Source organism: Asterias amurensis, chromosome 14 (genome assembly GCF_032118995.1).
Source record: "Asterias amurensis chromosome 14, ASM3211899v1".
NCBI lineage: Eukaryota > Metazoa > Echinodermata > Asteroidea > Forcipulatida > Asteriidae > Asterias > Asterias amurensis.
Window position 1 is genome coordinate 12,011,480 of NC_092661.1, and position 19,220 is coordinate 12,030,699.

The following is a 19,220-nucleotide window of genomic DNA, read 5'->3' on the forward strand; positions in this document are numbered from 1 at the left end:
TTGGCTTTGGAATACTAAAAGAGTAACTCTTTAATCAATAAGGGCCTTGAACAACGCTGTGTGAGGTACATTTAATAATATAACTATAAAAGGGAATTCTTATAAGTTATTAAAAACGCATCATGCAGGTCAGGACTTGCGTATAGATGTACAAACACCTCGTGACTTCCCTTTGGTGTGCTCCTCGCTTAAAGATGTCTTTTTTCGTTAATGATCAATCCACACGTAGGCCTATAGGCCTACGTCTTCTGCAAGGGTTGACTCATAAATACTCCTCACTCTCTGCACATGGGGCGCATGTATACAACAACAACACTCTAAATCACTCTTGCTTAACCCGCACTTGTAGGACTACATTCAAGTGAGTTTGTCAGGTAAGTTTCTGGTGCGATAATTAAAAAATCGAATTGTTGCTGTTTAAAGTAATCTACAATTTTTTTTTTTATTTTTTTTTTTGGGGGGGGGGGTAAGTAGGGCCTACTGGTCATTAAATATCTTTTTAGTGTTTCTTAAATTATTTTTTTGTCTTATGCAGATTGGACGATCATAAATATTCACCATGAAGATTGTCCCATTGGATACAAACTATACCGAGTTCAACCAGTTTGGTTACAGAGTAGAAGATGTGGCGTTCATAACACAAATGATTCTCGGCACCGTCGGTCTCCTGGGAAACATTCTCGTCTGTGTGACGATAGCTCGGGCGAGATTCATGCACAACGTCACAAACGTCTTCATCGCACACATGGCCATGGCCGACGTTCTCGTCTGTATGTCTCTACTCATCTTTCAGTACAAACACCTCGTAGAAATTTTCCCCGAGGGAGGGAGTGTCCTCAGAAACGAGATCATTTGTAAAGTTTACAAGGGTCGGGCTGTGTTGTGGTTCACATCCGACCTGTCTATATACAGTATGCTCGTCGTGACCGTGGAACGATTTGTAGCCATCGTGCGGCCTCTACGGTATCCAAGTTTTTACACGCACTCCAAGGTCGCAGTCATGGTCGCCCTGACTTGGTTTATGGCAGCACTCGTTCAAACCCCACTCTTCGTGTTCAACTCATACAACTCATTAGAAATGAAATGCCACAACAACGCCGTGTCACATAATGGGATCACAGCCCTTCTCGTAGCCGGCTTCATGAGTCTCATGTTGCCGGTCGTGGTGTTATTTTGGTGTTACATCCGAATTCTCATCAGCCTGAGAGCGAGCGCCGTTAGCCAACGGCGGGAAAACAACCTCGCTCACGCCGAAGAGCTCTTTATGGCGGGAAGAAGGGTCGTCAAAGTTCTCCTTACAGTCTCGGTCCTCTACGTCTGCATTTGGTTCCCCGTTCATATCCTCTTCTGTATCGTCAACTTTGTACGTCTGTCACCAGACGTGGAGGTAGTTTTGCGGGCACTTCAGCAGACACTGGCTGGCTTGAACTCGGTGGTGAACCCCTTCGTGTATGCCTTCAAGTATAAAGAGTTTCAGCGCGGTGTACGGGAGCGTGTTTTTCCTTGCTGCTGTTATCGACAAAGAGCCCACGTGGCTCCAACTTGAACCGTTATTAGTGGACCAAAGATTCGTGAACAGTTATAGTGTAAAGATACATTGTCTAATTTAATCATTCAAGCGATGGTGTTTTTCCCACGTGATTAGTTTTCAATGGTTAAATCCTTATTCAGCTATAATAATATACCTTAGTTACAGAAGTAACATCAAAGGCAAATTGCATAAGAAATACTAAACATGTCCAACAGTGATAGCATTGTTTACACTGAAAAATAATGGATTTGCGTTTTGAATAAAGAGACCCGCTTTAGCAATTTTTTCCGGCCTTTAATGGAGCCAGGAGGTAACGACAAAACAAAATAATGTGTAATATTTAGTTAGCCTGACTGAACTGTAGTTTTAAGTATTACACAACTGTATGTGGTACGCCAACAAAATAGCTAAGGTTGTGCAAAATATAAAGTTAAACATAAATAATTTAAAATGTACAGTACCAGTATTACGGAAGGCAACGAAAAATATTTCATGTAAAATAATTATTTGTACCAGAACGTTGCTAGTTTGTTGTCTACAATTTTATTACTGCGGCAACCGTTATGGGGGTCGACACTTTACGTTGTCACAACAACAACCTACAGTAAGGTTGTGGCAACGAAAACATTACCATTGAGTCAACGTTATACTGGGACGGGACGGGGTGTGACGTATTCGAAGTACAGGCCAATCAGCAACAGCCTATTGTAAAAAAAAAAATCCTTCAACCTCTTGACATTTTGCGCATTAAACCTTTCTCTATGTTAGGCCTACTTTCTAACAACATTGATTATCTAGCTATATTTTAATAAGAAATAAGTAATGCAAATTGTGCTTGGTCACGGTAACACTATACTAGCATCAGGCAAGCAAACTGCATGAAATCAACCGAAATATTAATTTAACTCAGTCATACTTACAAAAGAGGGCGCTATACATCTTTGTTTTTGTTTGTTTGTTTGTTTGTTTGTTTGTTTGTTTGTTTGTTTGTTTTATGATAATAATAATTTATGCTTTAGACGGAATTTAAGGACAGTTTCTCTCTCTTTCTGAAATAAAGATAAACATTACCAATATTGTTCAATTTTGTTCACTTTCTACAAGTTTCAATGCTCCACTTCGAAGACACAAATCCAAAGTCAGTTCAATGGAATGTTCGACCCCGCATTGTCTATTGAGGGCTATAACCTGAAAATTGAAAACAAGGTTGTAAAGTTTACTATTGTATGGGCGGCAATACGAAACCAAAACTGTTTAAACTTATTATTCAACTTCAGGTGCAATTAGCTTTATAACTGGTCTTTCCATACGTTGTACTTTAATTAAAACTTTATCTGTAAATAATCTAAGCTCAAAATATTATGATCTTCTCCGTATTGTTGTCGTTATTTTTCAATCGCTACGGTTCTGTTAATTTATGCCAATAATGGCTCTCCATACTTTACTTGCCCACCATGGTTGGCAAGGTGTGCCCATCAGTTTGTACACGCGTACTCGTCTGTGGTAGTAATACTTGGAAAATGTACTGTAAAAAAGTGTTAATTTCCCAAATAAATCGTTAACTCTTGTGTCAGATAGTATTTTGCAAGTTTGCTGTGTTCTTCCATTCAATGTAGATTTTTGTCACTAGCCATGCCGAGTAGTTGTTGCGTTGTCGGCTGCACGAACAGAGCCCATCGCGGTGAGTCACCTCTTGGATTTTTTCGGGTACCGAGAAAGCCCCCTCGACGGGGTCTCTGGCTGTCAAAGATCAACCGAAAACCCGACTGGAATCCCAAGGTGGGAACCAGGATATGTGGGGCACACTTCGTTTCAGGTAAGGGAGAGATTTGAAGACAGTTTTGTTGTTGTGATGATTGGTACAAAAATAACGTCGACTTTGTTGTGTAGCAACAGACGACACAGTTCGACTGTGAATTATGAATGCACTCATCAACAATTCTGATGCACAATGTAGCTAGTAATAAAAACTAATAGTAGTATGTGATACATTTAATTTGACATGGTGTATCCTTTCCACCAGTAGACCCAGATGAGTAACTGGGGCGCTGTACTCCTTTTTCCGAAATTTTGACATTCTCGGTCGTGCCAAAATTTCGAAAAAAGGAGTACAGCGCCCCAGTTACCGGGTCTAGTACAGGGTATTGTATTTTGTGCATTTTTTTGCTCTCATACATGTATGGTATGAGAGTGCAGAATCATGCATCTGATTTCCCAATTTTTGTTGTCAAAAGAGTCTATCTGGTCTGTGATTGTTAATAATTAATTGTAGCATACTCGGGCACAATTAAAATGACAGTATGTCATAAATATGTACAAGGTAATATTTTTTACTTAATTCTTGTTTTGTCTCTCAGTTTACTCAGTGTCATGTCTGTGTATCGCTATCAATCACTACAGACATGACAGTCAGTGAAGTACATGTAGTATTAAGATCTTCTTAGTTTTATGTTTAATTTGTGTAAAGATTGGAAATGAAGTGATTTTGTTGGCGGTCTGGTATAAAATCACTCTTACATGTATCACACATTTTAATTGGAAAACATTTAAATTGTTTTTTTTGCACCTGTATAGGGAGACCTTCGCCCTGGGAGGACAACCCTGACTACGTACCCACAATATTTCCCAAGAGAAGAGCGGCAGCCTTTTCCATGACTCTACGACAGGAGCAGAGCTTAGCCAAGATCAAGAAATCCCGTCCTGTGACTGCTGCAGAAGGCTGCAGCAAGGTTACAACAAGTGCTGCAGAAATACTCTTCACTTTTGCAAGCCGCTTTGAAAACCAAGCCATCCCAGATCAAAGTAACTGCTATAAGTTATTAATAAATTTGTTTCCTTTGAAAGCTGAATTTGTATAAACCTAAGATTTTTTTTGTACCTTTAGTTGTACCTTTAGGCATGTTAATCTTCCGGTGCTTACCGCACATAAATAAATGACGTCACAATGCAAATCCATGATGAACACACAATATGGCCGCCCAATTTTTCTGCTAACCTGTGAAATATGCTTGCACCTTGCACCGCCCACTGCACTACAACACATGGATACATTTTTACCATTTTTAGTGGATGTTTATTTTCAGGATGGATTCAGTGTTTTGTAAAAAGATTTTTCTTTACTTTACAGGGATGAAGACTCCGGAACCCCTGAAAGCCAAGACTGCGCATTCAATTCCTAAGGAAGAGAATGAAATACTGTATGATGAGAACCAGTCGTTTCTTAATGATGTGCAGCAGCCAGAAGACCCCAGGGTGCAACAGCCACAAGCCTCAGACTCCGGGTTGAAAGAGAAAACAGACCAAAGCAATTTCAGATTTGACTCTCTCAAAAGTGACCCTGAGATGCTTGAGTTTTTCACAGGAGTGTATACAGCAGCCATTTTCATGTGGATGCTCGACAACATGAGAGAAAAGGTTACTTACATTGATTCCCAGCTGGGCATGGAGGACCATCTGTTGATTGTCCTGATGAAGTTGAAGTTGGGCCTACTGAACAACGATCTAGCTTACCGTTTCGGTGTCAGCAGTGGGATTGTGACAAAGATAGTAACTCAGTGGATTCCCCATCTAGCCACAGTCATGAAGGAGCTGATCATCTGGCCTGATGTGGTAACGGTGCGTCAGCATATCCCATCAGCCTACTGGAAAGATTTTCCGACTGCCCGTTGTATCATTGACTTTCCGGAAATACTTATAGACAGGCCATTTGACATATCAACTCGGCAACAGACTTGGTCTACCTGCAGAACAAATAACACTATTAAGTACCTCATTGCCATGACGCCATCTGGAGCCGTCAGCTTTCTCTCCAGTGGCTATGGTGGCAGTATGTCTGAGAAGGACATAGCTACGAAGTCTTGTTTTTTCAATCTTGTCCAGTGCGGTGATGAAATTTTAGCTGAAAGAAACTTTCCCATCCGATGTGAACTCGCCATCCGAGGTGCCACTCTTAAGATCCCTCTGTACTCGACAACAGGAAAGACAAAATTTTCTGAGGGTCTTGTGGAACAAACAAGAAAACTTTGCCAAGCGCGCGTCCATGTTGAGAAATTATTAGGCAAATTGAAGAGCTTCCAAATTCTACAGAAATATATTCCTGTATCAGAAATTAGTTTACTTGATGACTATGTTATGGTGATAGCTGGACTTATTAATCTGTCACCAGTGCATGAGGCAGTAAGGGTTGAAGTCCCTGGGCAGTCCGGAATAGTGCGAGTGTGTATAAGGGAGAAGAATCGATAGAAATATTTTTTGCAATCACTGTGTTTTTTTGTACCTTGATGCCATAACATCATGCAACCTATTGACACCAATGCCATTATGCGCTACTGTCTGCAACGCATTTGCGTGTAAACATTGAGGTAAGCTTGACTGCTGTTTCACCTACAAAGCGCTCTGTTCTTTATATATGGGGCATTGATTCCAAAAATGGGGCACCAAGATTGTGATGTTGGTGTTTGGGTGAATTGGGTCAGCTTTTGTACCAAAGAAATTATGGGTGACTCTCATTACGGAGTTCTAGGGCTCCATTAAAGAATTTAATATTTAAGATAGTTTGGATTTAAAAATCAATTGTTAGGATTATTATGACAGGTCTCTGCTCTTTGTCTTCAAGTGTCGACATGTAAGAGGTTATTCCAGGGGTGGAATACTAGCTGCTAGGTTGTTTTTCCAATCTACAATATTCAAAGATGAAAATACTTGGACATGCAAACTATCCCCAGAAAAGTTCTTTGAATCACCTTATCTAATCAATAATATGAGAAGAAAAACAACTTGATTTTTTAGCTAATAATTATTTCCTAAGTTCTCGTTTGCTAAGTCAGTCTGTGTAGGTTGATAGATCCCAAGGAAGTATAGAAAAATAAAGTTGTGGCAGATAGGTCTGGTATACACTAGACTCAGGTTGTGGTGTTAGTGGAGTGGGTTCGAGTCCTGGTCATGACAATGGTGTCCTTGAGCAAGACACCATAGTTGTGCTATCCTTCTCGTGAAGAGAAGTGGTACTTTGCTGCAGTGTTTCTGGCTGCAGATTGTGCCGCATCACCTTTGGGTCTCAGAATTCAAACTTGGTATACCGACTGATCACAAAAATAACAGGCACCTTAAGAAGATCACTTGTGCCCCCCTAAAAATAAAACCCTAGTAGTTTTGGCGCTGACTGCATTAATAATGAACCGTATAACAACATCCAGTATCGTTAGACATATCGAAATATTTAATTACTGAAACAAAACAATGACATGATATTATTTATTACCTTGCTCTTTTCAATTTTAAATTTTTGTTGTTTGTACAAACTGACAGCAATATATTGCATTTTATACATAATATAATAAATCTGTGTTGAACAAAAACAAATGAACAATAGGAAGTCAAATCATTTCATTATTTTCGCTTCTAAGTGCTTCCTTCAATAGATCAGGCAACTCTTACGTAAAACCTTTTTTTATGGGGGGGGGGTTAAACTATACAATGTTAAAGGTATGGTCAAACTTTGGTAATGACGCCTAAAAGAAAGTGTGAAAGTTTTATCCAAAAGCCTGCTATGGTAAATAGTAGCAAGCATCCTGCAAATAATTTTGTCAGAAGTGTCCCCGTTAATTTAAAAATCAATAAAGTATTATGACGAAAATTCTTAATCTTCAAAGATTGCCCGTAAGCGACTTTTTGAAGTTTTCGTAGACCTTATTGCAAATCATCTTTATGCATGCTGTAGGCTTTGAATGATGTGCCTGCTGGTGGAGCTAGTGCTCAAGTTTGAACCCTAGCTAGACCAGCATGCACCTCATTCAACAATTGGTTTTTGCACGAGTATTTGCGAAAAGGTCTATTCATATATGAATGCCATATGAATGCTGCCCTCAATCCGACCAGAAATGCAGTTGGTATCCGCTAAACATGGATGGATTCAGTGTTCATGATGAAAATACCGTGACAGTTTGTTGCTGTTTTTTCAGCATACAGCCACTGTATTCTATTTAAAATTTCAGAGGTGACTTCTATTGTATCTTTCTGTAATTTTGCCGATAAAGCAGCATTATAATGCTATTATACCATACAACAGCCCCACAAGCAATTGAAAGATTGAATCGGTTAGTTAAATTGGGCATAAATTGTACCATTCAACATGTCAATCTCAATGCCTCCTTAAAGGCAGTGGACACTATTGGTAATTACTCAAAAGAATTATCAGCATAAAACCTCATTTGGTAAAGAATAATGGGGAGCTGTTGATAGTATAAAACATTGTAAGAAACGGCTCCTTCTGAAGTGACGTAGTTTCCGAGAAAGAAGTAATTTTCCACATATTTGAGGTCTCGAAATCAAGCATCTGAAAGCACACAACTTTGTGTGAGAAGGGTGTTTTTTTCTTTCATAGTTATCTCGCAACTCCGACGACCAATTGAGCTCAAATTTTCACAGATTTGTTCTTTTATGCATTATGTTGAGATACACCAACTGTGAAGGCAAGTCATTGACAATTACCAATAGTGTCCAATGTCTTTAAGGAATGAATGTGGGTCAACTATGCATACAATATAATATGAAGGAAAGTCTGCGGTTTGTTTATAATGACTAATGGATAGGGTTTACAAAAATTATTTCACAATACACGTAACGTACAAGTATAAGAAATATCACCAAGCAGCCTAGACACTCAAGTATCATCATTCTAAGAGCAAATGTTTGGGAGATTCTACTTTCATGAAATTCAAGTATCACTTCTTCTAGTGGACATTACACTGAACATACCTTGACCGTTTGGTACTATTTATGAGAGACATTGCTTAACTATATAAGAAAACATACTCACAAACTGGTTTTGGACTTGGTATGGATGGAAATGGCGTACTGAATGAAATACATGTTTAGATCATAGAGTTATATATAAGAACTAGAGGGCGCACTGGCCTATATACACGACTCGGCATGCTCACAGGCGGCTATTTTCTAAGTTGACAAAACAGGCATCGCTTAGCGCATGTTTGTGCGGCAATCTTGTAAAGTTGACAAAACAGCATGGCGTAGCATTCAATAAACACAAACCCAAACGTGTGTTTCATATTCAACGCGCTTACAGAATGGCGCGCGCATGTCTCCTTGCAGTCCCATCGCATTTGTGCAAGAAGCATCACCAGTGCGCCCTCTAGCTCTCATATATAGCTCTATGGTTAAGATGCATATACATGTTCATGTATACCATAATATACAATGTACCGCTGGTTGTAAAAATTTGACTCTATCAGATATCAGATACATATTTATCAAACGTATTAGATACATTTAATCATGACTATATAATATAGTTCTACAAATGAGATGTTTGGGGGGGGTGCTTAACTGTTTTCTAAGTCTTCATACCTAGGGCCAACTGCAAACACTATAATTAGTTGCAGGTTCAGCCTAGAGTTTACTTTAGACATACGTGAAAGCACTGTTTGTCAATCACCATCGGTGTATTAAAATCATTTGACATTTATTTGTTTTCATCAGAAGAAGGTTTTCTTAGGGTTAAAGACACTGGACACCTTTGGTAATTCTCACTTGGTGTACCTCAACATATGCACAAAATAACAAACCTGTGAAAATTTGAACTCGTAGTCGAAGAATGTGAGATAACAATGGAAGAAAAAACGCCGTTGTCACACAAAGTTGTGTGCTTTCAGATGCTTGATTTTGGGACCTCAAAATCTAATTGTAAGGTCATAAAATCAATGAAAAATTACCTCTTTCACAAAAACTACGATACTTCAGAGGGAGCCAATTCTCACAACGTTTTGTACAATCAACAGCTCTCCATTGCTCATAGCCAAATAAGTTTTATGCTAACAATTATTTTTTAAGTAATTACCAATAGTGTCCAGTGCCTTTAAGATCCCGGGTCAAATTAAAACTTTTCATTCATTGATTATTTTATTTTAAGGTAAGGAGTGATCACAATAATTATTCTCATACAAAAAAACTAAAAATTATAAGTAAACCAGTTTGTTTTTCATCGGGCGAACTCACAAATAAAAACATTTTGGTAACTTATATTTTAACTTAATAATTGGCAGTTTAAATGCATCTCAGGAATGCGCTTTTGTTTGTTTATTTAAAAAAAGAAAAATTAGATAAAGTTACATTTATTACTTATTTGCTTTCTCCCAAATGTCCCTTTTAAGAGCAATTTGGCGACTCAAATCAAACAGAATGCAGTAATATTACTATGGTAACAAATTTAAAATAATATGATTATTTTCATTTGTTTCTTTCTTTTTTTATCATTATAAAGTTACACTTTTGTACCACAATATCATATAGGAAATATTTACTCACAAACCTTCCATTTACAAAGGGGGGTTTTCTCTTGACTTGACCTCTCTGAGATGTAGGCAAAGATCATAATATACATCTTGTTTGTCAAAATTAGAAAATAAACTAGGGCCCAATTTCATAAAGCTGTTAAGCAGATAAATACTTTGCTTAGCAAATTTCTTTCCTAAGAGAAGGATTAGAAGGGCACTGGTTGCAACAATGCAAAATTTGGCTGGTAACCAGTTTTGTTGAGCCAGGGGTCGATTTCACAAAGAGTTAGGACTAGTCTTATCTCGAGTTAGGACCAGTTACTCGTCCTAACTTAGGACTATCCATGCAATTTGTATATCTCATAGGACTAGTCCCAAGTTAGGACTAGTCCCAACTCTTTGTGGAATCGACCCCAGGTTTTTCTGTGCTCAGCAAGTTATTATGCTTTATGAAATTGGGCCCTGTACTGACTCCCACTTACCAATATAAAAATAATCAACAACACAATAGACCCTTTTATCACAAAGACGCCATCTTGTTTTTCTCTATACTCCTAATACACATCTCTATAGGCCGTGTCTGAATTGACGGTAATCATGTGTTGGTGATAAGAATGTCCTTAGCAACACATGCTTAGCTGTAACTGCCGATTCAGATACGGGAAAAAAAAACCCAAAATGAGACTGGTGCCTCAAAATAAAAACCACCGCTCAAAAAACAGTAGTTTACCCATTGTGATATTCAACAGACAGTCAGGGTACCATTGACCAGATAGATTTATTCATTTAATTTGTACACATTCACTACTAACAATGAAATCACCTCTCTCTCATTTCAAAGCAAAAAAAACAAATATAAAGCATTATTTCAAAATGATCGGTGAAAATCAGGATGTCAACTTTTTAAAAGCTTCTCTACCCGAGAGTCACTTAAAATAATAAACTGCCATTATTGGCTTTTCCCCAACTCTCTCCTACTCAGTTATTTTTCAAATTTTGTTGTTTTTGATTACTGAACTAAACACATTTACTCACAAACTTTCACTTAACAATATCGTCCTGGTACATTGACACATGTAATAATGTATGTGATACAATGGGGGGGGGGGGGGGAGGGGGTCACTGCATGGGTTTTCTAGTTTTGCATACTGATCACAAGGTCAACAATTTTTGGAGAAAGGTCTGTCAAAATGTTTCCCAGCCTTTTTTTTATTCTCTTCCCTCCTTAGGAGGATAAAAGTAGGGAGAAGCCCAGCTTTAGCACCCACTTTTACTAGGGATGAGATTTAACGTGTGTGCAAAAATCATGGAAAAAGGCTCGAGGGTCTGGGTCCCCTCCCCCTTATCCCAGATGTTACAGTTCAGCAGGTTTACAGACAACATGCATCATCAGAAATACAACACTACAGGTTCAGACACAATGTGGACTATTTCTTTCTCTCTTTGGTGACTGCTTTACTTCTTTCAAGACCATGTAAGACTAAAAGCGGTCTAATGATAAACCTGAAAGCAGGAAACATTCTAAAAAATAAAATCCTCGGCGATTGTACGGTTTTGTCCCTCATGAACCCTCACAGTCCCCCACCCCCTTCAAAACCTTGGGTCCCTGACTCTTTTTAACGGCAGAACAGAAATGCTTGAACTGTGTCAATGTTTTGACAGAGGTTGTTTGCCTCAAACACAGCTCTGTGTCGTTGAAGATTCACCCCCTGATGCACACCCCTAGGCCATTGCTGGGGTGCTGGCGGGTGGCAAGTTTTTGTAGATGACCCAAACAAACCAAAAATCGTTGTCTTTTTAACTATTATGATATACACAATTTCACTGGCAGGGCAGAATGACATAATGCTGTAGAACATACTAAACATTTGCAACTGACCAGAAAGTGAATACTGAAATTCTGACAAAAATAAATTGCAGTATATAAAACGCATTTTAAACATGCCAATGCCATCTATCACACTAAGACTCGACTATTGATTGCGCCGTTTTCAGGATTCAGTCTACATGTATGCGTTTTAGTTGCAAATATATACTCACTCCTCCCCTCTAACCTTGGGTTATGCCAAAGCAGAAAGAGGCTTTGCAAACTCTACAGTCGAGGCAAAGATTCAAGTCTCTTACAAAGTCAATGCACTCTACATGTATGGTGGTATATGCCTTGCCCAAGCATTATGAGTCTATCTGGTGAAGTGCACATCCAATGGAAATAGCACACTTTCCCATGGATGTTACAATCTAATTACTGTTAAAAGTAAGTCCCTATTTTAAGTTTTTTCTTCGCATATCTTTTTGATGAGGTGCAGTGCTTTTTGGGCGAGAGGTACATGCACATGTACCATTGGTAATTGCTAACAGAGGAAAAGCTTTATAGCTAGGTAAGGAGGTACATGTATGTGGAAATGGTGGCATTTCCCATTTTGGATACCCCTGGGCCCAGTTTCATAGAGCTGCTTAAGCACAAAATTTTGCTTAAGCCAAAAACTCAATGCTTAGTAAAATAAGAATACCGGCCAAGATACCTCTCAATTGTTATGCTAAATAAACAACAGCTAAATACTAGTCATAAGCAATGTATATGGCATGGAATTTTGGCCAGTAACATGTGTAAAATAAGCGAGCTATTTTCGTGCTTAAGCAAATTGTTTGCTTAAGCAGCTCTATGAAATTGGCCCCTGGAGTTATAGGTGTCAAGGAGCTTCTGGGAGCAGTATCCTCAGCACTTGAGAAGCAAACCAAAGAGCAGTGTTTCTTCATATCTGAAGAAAGCATTCTTCATATCTGAAGAAAGCAATGGCTATTTTTTCCACCAGGCAGACCTAAAGAACGGTCTGAAACTTTTCCTGTTTGCTTTACGGACATTTTCCAACAAGACCACATTATTCCCAAAAGTCGACATTCCTCTCTAAACTGACTGTGCATCTCTTACAGAACACAGTCTAAAGGAATATATATGTACGCCATGCTACCACACCCTCACTGTGGCGAGACAATCCACTTACAAGACAGTCCACACTACCCCCCCTATAATGCTTAGGGAGGAACGGACTGGCAACTTACGGGCAACAATCAATTACTCCTTCAGTATTTGGACAGGCTTTTTGTTTCAAGTTCACCACAAGGATAGATAAACAGAGATACTCTGACCAACAAGACACACTTCTCCTGGAGAGTGAATTCTGGATTGGCGGTTCATGGACTGGCGGTTTACAGGCAACAATCAATTACTCCTTCAGTATTGGGACAGGTTTTTTGTTTCAAGTTCACCACAAGGATAGATAAACAGAGATACTCTGACCAACAAGACACACTTCTCCTGGAGAGTGGACACTACGACCTGTCTACATACTTGTTTTATAAAGCGTGAATGCTTAATCGGATGGTTCAGTCATACTTATTTACATCATATAGAATTCCTATAATATATATATATTTATATATGAAATACACTTAATGAATATTGAAATGTCCTCATTAGCATAACAAAAGCTCTGCCACTTCCAGGACGTCTCTGATTGGTCGGTGTTCATGTGGAAGATGTTGCTGTGGTTGGTTGCTTTTCTGGGTCCAGACCCCCCGTTAGTGTTTTAGGATAAAAATTATCAACCCTCAATGTGTGCCTCGGAGAGCTACCGCTCTCAAAGATTTCCCTGCAAACATAAAAATCAAAACCAGATTTTTAGAACAAGTAATGACGAACATAATAATATTAACGGACAATTGTAGCGGCTAGTACTTGTAGAAAAAGTACTTGCCAAAGACTGTACTTTATTAAATCCTAACTGAACAATTTTTTTTCCTTAAAATTTTGAAGCTGGAGAGAGTGCCTACTAGTAAACAATACACGAGCTCAACAGGGATGTAGGATTAGGGCCTGCTCGTACACAAAAGAACTTACATTGTACTATAGGCCTTTATACTACAGTAAGTTTTTAGCCTGTTTAATCATAGTTTGTCTTATTGTTCTGAAGGTCGAAACAAAACTTGGCAAATCAGACTAAAGAAGGAATTCCTTAATACTGCAGGTCCTTGATTGTACAAAGAGGTTCGCATAATTAAGTACTTACGAATGGATCATTTGGTTGTTGCTGTTGTTGCGCCATTCTTGGTTGCTGCTGTGGGTACCCAGCACCCGCGTGCTGTCCGGGTGCACCCTGTGGGTACATGCCTACCATCCCTGGCTGAGCGCCTACCGGCCTAGGTCCCATACCCTACAAAAACGTTTAATAAAATAAAGTTTACCATTCAGACCAAGTCCCAGCAATTTTGCAGCTAATGCTCAGCAACAGTGTCAGCTATGAGACTTGAGGCAGGCTGTTGTTAGCTATCTTATAAAACACCTTAGTTCAAGTAAAGCCAATAGTAGGCCACGTGTGAGCAAGAACATGTGGGGCTCTCCAATGCCTTTCTGCACAACTCTGCCGCGCGCGCCAAGCATACGCGCACACATGTCGGACCTTACTGTCGGACCTTCGTTGCGTTGTGATTGGTCAATACGCAATGGGGCGGAGCTTAATGGACCGGTCTATTGCAAGGCCTTAGTAAAGAAAACATTTGCTAAATCATGTGTTAGACTTGCATTTATTCTACAACCCTCCTACACTAGGTTAATTTATCCAGATAAAGTTGACCAGAACTGCTGTATGAATGGGTACCTGCAAGGGTAGAGTTGATATTGTGTATATAAAAAAAAGCGTTTGGAGCGCCACGGCAGCCGAGCCTGGTTACTCCCCAGGGAGCTGAGAAAGATTACAGGAATGTTATTGACCCAATTACAAGGGCACTTTATGTAAAGCGCATTGATACGCTATTATGAAAAGCCTACAAGATCTAGTTATTATCTTTTTATCATTTGAAACTCCCTTGCAAATAAATGAAGTTCATGATCTCATCCATTGTGGCCTTCCAATAAATTTTGGAGCATCAATGCGCCGTGGCAGTAAATAAATTGCAGAAAAACGGGCGACATTTTGACATGTGTTTCACTATTAACCAATGCCAAGAATCTGTGTGTGGTGGTACATGTAATACATGTAACACAGTATCATACACTAAGTCTAAGGCAAAAAATACATCTCATTTACTTCTCATGTACAGAGTACAGTGCTAACACACATCGGTGTATGGGTAAAAACCAAAATTAATATTCTTTATCCCCGATGCAAATTTAACATCTCTTATATTATCGTTGTGGTACCCGCTGCCAAAACATAGGATTCGAACTGCCTCTACATTGTGTAGCTACCGGGCAACTCATTTACTTGTTCTCTCCACTTAACTTGGGATGAAATTACTAGCGCTACAAGCCAGGGAGCTGAAGCAGGATCACACAGTAAACAAATACGAAGACACAGCCGCCAAATTTCACAAAACGTTAAGCAACTGCGTAGGTCCCCTTGAGCAACAATTATTGAGCAAGTTAGTGGTGCATCACTAACACAAGAAATCTTGCACAAGTAGACTTTTTTGCACAAGTAGACTTTTTTGCACAAGTAGAAAGTTTTGTGAAATCGGCTGCCCGTTAGGAAAGGCAGACAGAAAGAATCTTAACAATGATTTCATAAGCCAAGAGCTGTGTTTGAATGTGACAACAGGTCCATATGTACATGAACACATCTTTGCAATAGATTTTTATCAATCCAACTGCGCTGGTGAAAGAAGCATTTAAAACTTGGCAAGTCACCCAATTAAAAAGCAAACACATTGGGTTCTTAAGCACAAAAGTCAAATAAGCACAAAAACCTTAAGTCTACTTCGCACAAAGCTCTGCCTAACCACTTCATGCCTGACATTTTTCTTAGCACGCCTCCACTATGAATGTTTTTTAACACTCGGAACAACTTCAAAGCACCAACAAAGGTTTTGCAGCCAGCCAGACGACTAACTTAAATTTAATCAGACATTCCATTATGTCTCTCCTAAGAAGGTGGTTATGAACAGTGGCCCAATCAACACCAGAGCCCAATTTCATAGAGCTGCTCAAGCACAAAAATAAACTAACCAGAATAAGGTCACCAACCAAAATACCACGCCACATGTTCAATTTTTGACTGGTATCCTGCTCATTATTTCTAAGCTAAGGCCGTGTCCGCATTGGTGGCTACGGCTGCGGCTACGACCATTGCCAGGAGTGTTGCTAAGGGCATCCTATACTTCAATGCATGACGATGCGGCAATTTGGCCGTAGCCTTAGCCGTAGCCGCCAATTTGGATACGGCCTTAGCAGCATTTTCTGCCTAAGCAGCTCTATGAATTTAGGCCCAGAGATCACAGCATTGTCAGCAATAGCCACTTGAAATGATGGGAGACAGTAGAGGGCAGGCTTTAACACCAATGTGAACTCACCATTTGCGGAATCTGCGCTTGGCCTGCAGGCTCCTGATTGGTTAAAAGTGTGCGTGTGGAGAGAGTTTAAAGAGAGTGGATTGGGCAATATGTGGGTGTGTTGTATTCACTAGGTGCATCGTTAGTAGTGTGTAAATGACATGATGGGTTAGAATGATGTAGGTTAGAGCTTAATTTATCGGGGGTAATTATCAGATTACAGTTGATGAATTATGGCATAATGTGGGACTTTACTTAAAGGGAAGGTACATGTTTGGTAATTACTCAAAACAAATATTAACTTAAAAACTGACTTGGTAACGAGCATTGGAGAGCTGTTGATAGTATAAAACATTTTGGGAAACGACTCCCTCTGAAGTAACGTAGTTTTTGAGAAAGAGGTAATTTCTCACTAAAATAATAAAAGACTTCTATAGCTAGAAGTCTTTTATTCTTATTTGAAAGCACACAAATTTGTCCAACAAGGGTGTTTTTTCTTTCATCATTTTCTCGCAACTTCGATGACCAATTGAGACTAACAAACGTGTACCCTCCCTTTAAGTTAGGAATCATTATATTGTTCTTATTACTATATATTTCTGGTATGAAACCAGGGATGCCTTCAAAGTGAACTTAATCACTGTAACTCGCAAACTCGAGGAAACCTGTAAATAAGACTGCTTGCTACGTGAACCAGAAACACATGAGTGAACCCATACATCCTTCCAAGATAAGTGCTCAGGGGTCGATTTCACAAAGAGTTAGGACTAGTCCTACCTTAGGACTAGTCCTAGGAGATATACAAATTGCATGGATAGTCCTAAGTTAGGACAAGTAACCGGTCCTAACTCGAGATAAGACTAGTCCTAACTCTTTGAGAAATCGACCCCTGGGTTTTTACATTTACTAACAGTCCGAGAACAGGGGACCTATGCTAAATGCTCAATCAGAAAGACAAAGCAATTATGGTAAACTATCTTGCTCAAGGACACAAGTGCATCAACCAGGACTCGAACCCATCCTCTGCTGTTCAGATACACCAGATGGTTTTACGAGGGGGGGGGGGGGGGGTGGGGGAGGGGGGGAGGGGGAATATTTATTTACCATGTATGGTTGTTGCTGCGGCCATGTTGTGGATGCCATCTGTACAGGTTGCCATGCTGCACCACCCGTTCTGCTTCCGGCCATGTTTGACGATTGCTTATTCCACTGATGATCTGACCTAGAAGAGCAAAGACAAAGGTCATGAATATTCATGAGTTCATGTATGTATGCAGGATTCAACAATACACGTATTTACTGTAAATGTCCCTTCATATCTCTCACAAAATCACAATCCAAACAAACGAATTTGTATTCTTACTTATGAATGTTATTTAGGCCATGAGAATGAAAGTTTTAGATTTGCGTCCGGGCATTTTTGAAATGACGTGAGGCTTTTTTTCATTTTTCATTATTCATTATTTTGCACACGAAGATGCGCAATTTGACTGGAGCTCGATACACAAATTTGCCTATTCTGCATAGCGCAAATTAAAAATTGAGCAGTTCTGTTTGCGCAAATTTGTTGATTGCGCTCAACAGATGAACGACAGCAGATGCGTTTTTTACTGCAAATGATCGCGGCGGAATGTCTGCCTTGTACCCTAGCTAGTATAATGTGTAAATATAACCTTTTACCCTTGTTCGATGATTTGAACTTGAACATTTGTGATGCAGAGTCCTTTTTTGTGAAAATAATGAAATTTTGTGAAAATAATGAAATTTTTCGGCGGTAGCTTTCAGAGCATGCGGGCGGTGGACGCAAATCTATCATTTTCATTCTCATGGCCTTACTATGATGCCTTACAAGTTTGGTCTACAATAAGATTTAAACATATCAAATCACATGAATTCATTCGGAATACCTACTTTCTGATCCCTGTGTTCTGTGTATTAAATATGAGGCAATTCACAATATTTCTCTGTAGTGTTTACAGCTTTAGATGTGAAAGGGGGAGGGGCAAGTGATTTACTCTATAGAGAGTTAGGGTGAAGAGTTGTTGTTAAGATAAAATCATCTGTAAACATTTTTTAGAACATGTACATGATAAGTACTACTGTACTATACTTTCCTAACAAGACATACATGTACATGTACAACACAATCTCTAAGTCCTTGCAGTGGTACAACTTCAACACAAAGTGGTAAAGTGGTTTCATCACTGACTATGAACAAGACACAAAACATAAATGTTAGAGTTACAGACGTTCAAGTACAATGACTCGTAGGTCCTTTTCACACTATCGGGCCGATTCCCCAGGAATCAAAACCCCAGGTTCTATTCCATGTTCATTTTTACACCTTTGGGTTATAATTGTTTATTACTATTTTATATTTCTGGTTTCAAAAAAGAAGACTAAGATAGTTTTCAAAAATAAAAGCGAAATCAACTACTTCTACTTTTCGGCAGCAACAGATACATGTAGTAGTTGGCCAGTATCACTCGCACCGAACCCTTCCCCACAAAGTACTACAAGGTTTAATTGGAAACCATTCAGTTGAGAATTGGTTAAGACATTGGGATAACTTAATTGTTTATACAATGAAACACAATTGAGAGTAAAACGTAAAACAGAGCATACATGTACATCTGTATCTCTCTCGACCATAATTGTGTATTCATACAATCAAATTATCCCCTTCTAAACACACAAAACATACTGTGTACTTCAAGTTTTCCTAGTAATTGTGGGAGGAAACATAAAAAGAGACTTCATGCAATTTATTTCATGCTCAATTTATTGGCAGTTTTGAAGACACAATATTCTAAGGATACTTGATAAAGCAATGACTTTGTTTATGATGAAGTATGTGTGCATGGGGTCGTAGGTTTACCTTCTCTGTGAACGAGTGTCAGCATAGAGCAAGTTCGAGTGTGCACAATGGTTAACGAAAGGTTGACCATTTTGACTCGAACCCAGGCTGGTCGACCATTGGTTGACTACTGTGGTCGACCATTTGGAACCAGCCTCGAGCCCATGGTTTCTTCACTGGTCCCAACAGCACGTTCCATTCTAACATGTGTTAAGCG

General features: G+C 39.2%; 3 protein-coding genes across 10 annotated transcripts in view; 2 read left to right on the forward strand and 1 right to left on the reverse strand.

The window, feature by feature from the left end:
- The first annotated feature begins 559 nt into the window (after window positions 1–559).
- On the forward strand, window positions 560–1,546 carry LOC139947398 (nociceptin receptor-like). The gene has a single exon (XM_071945301.1). The coding sequence runs from the start codon at window positions 560–562 to the stop codon at window positions 1,544–1,546; it is 987 nt and encodes a 328-aa protein (XP_071801402.1).
- Window positions 1,547–2,992: 1,446 nt separating this feature from the next.
- Window positions 2,993–11,443, forward strand: LOC139947469 (uncharacterized). The gene is made up of 3 exons (XM_071945391.1): window positions 2,993–3,347; window positions 4,106–4,333; window positions 4,659–11,443. The coding sequence occupies exons 1-3, from the start codon at window positions 3,164–3,166 to the stop codon at window positions 5,771–5,773; spliced, it is 1,527 nt and encodes a 508-aa protein (XP_071801492.1). The 5' UTR covers window positions 2,993–3,163; the 3' UTR covers window positions 5,774–11,443.
- Window positions 11,444–11,592: 149 nt separating this feature from the next.
- The window catches only part of LOC139947467 (phosphatidylinositol-binding clathrin assembly protein LAP-like), a 56,455-nt gene continuing 48,827 nt past the window's right edge, over window positions 11,593–19,220 (reverse strand). For 7 of the 8 annotated variants that reach the window (XM_071945384.1, XM_071945386.1, XM_071945390.1 and 4 more), the window contains 4 exons: window positions 17,251–17,368; window positions 16,168–16,200; window positions 13,890–14,033; window positions 11,593–13,472 (listed from right to left, as the gene is read on the reverse strand). In XM_071945384.1, coding sequence (XP_071801485.1) covers window positions 13,461–13,472; window positions 13,890–14,033; window positions 16,168–16,200; window positions 17,251–17,368 — 307 coding nt within the window. In that variant the 3' untranslated portion in view covers window positions 11,593–13,460. The remainder of the gene's footprint in view (window positions 13,473–13,889; window positions 14,034–16,167; window positions 16,201–17,250; window positions 17,369–19,220) is intronic. The other variant, XM_071945385.1, reaches the window with a different exon arrangement.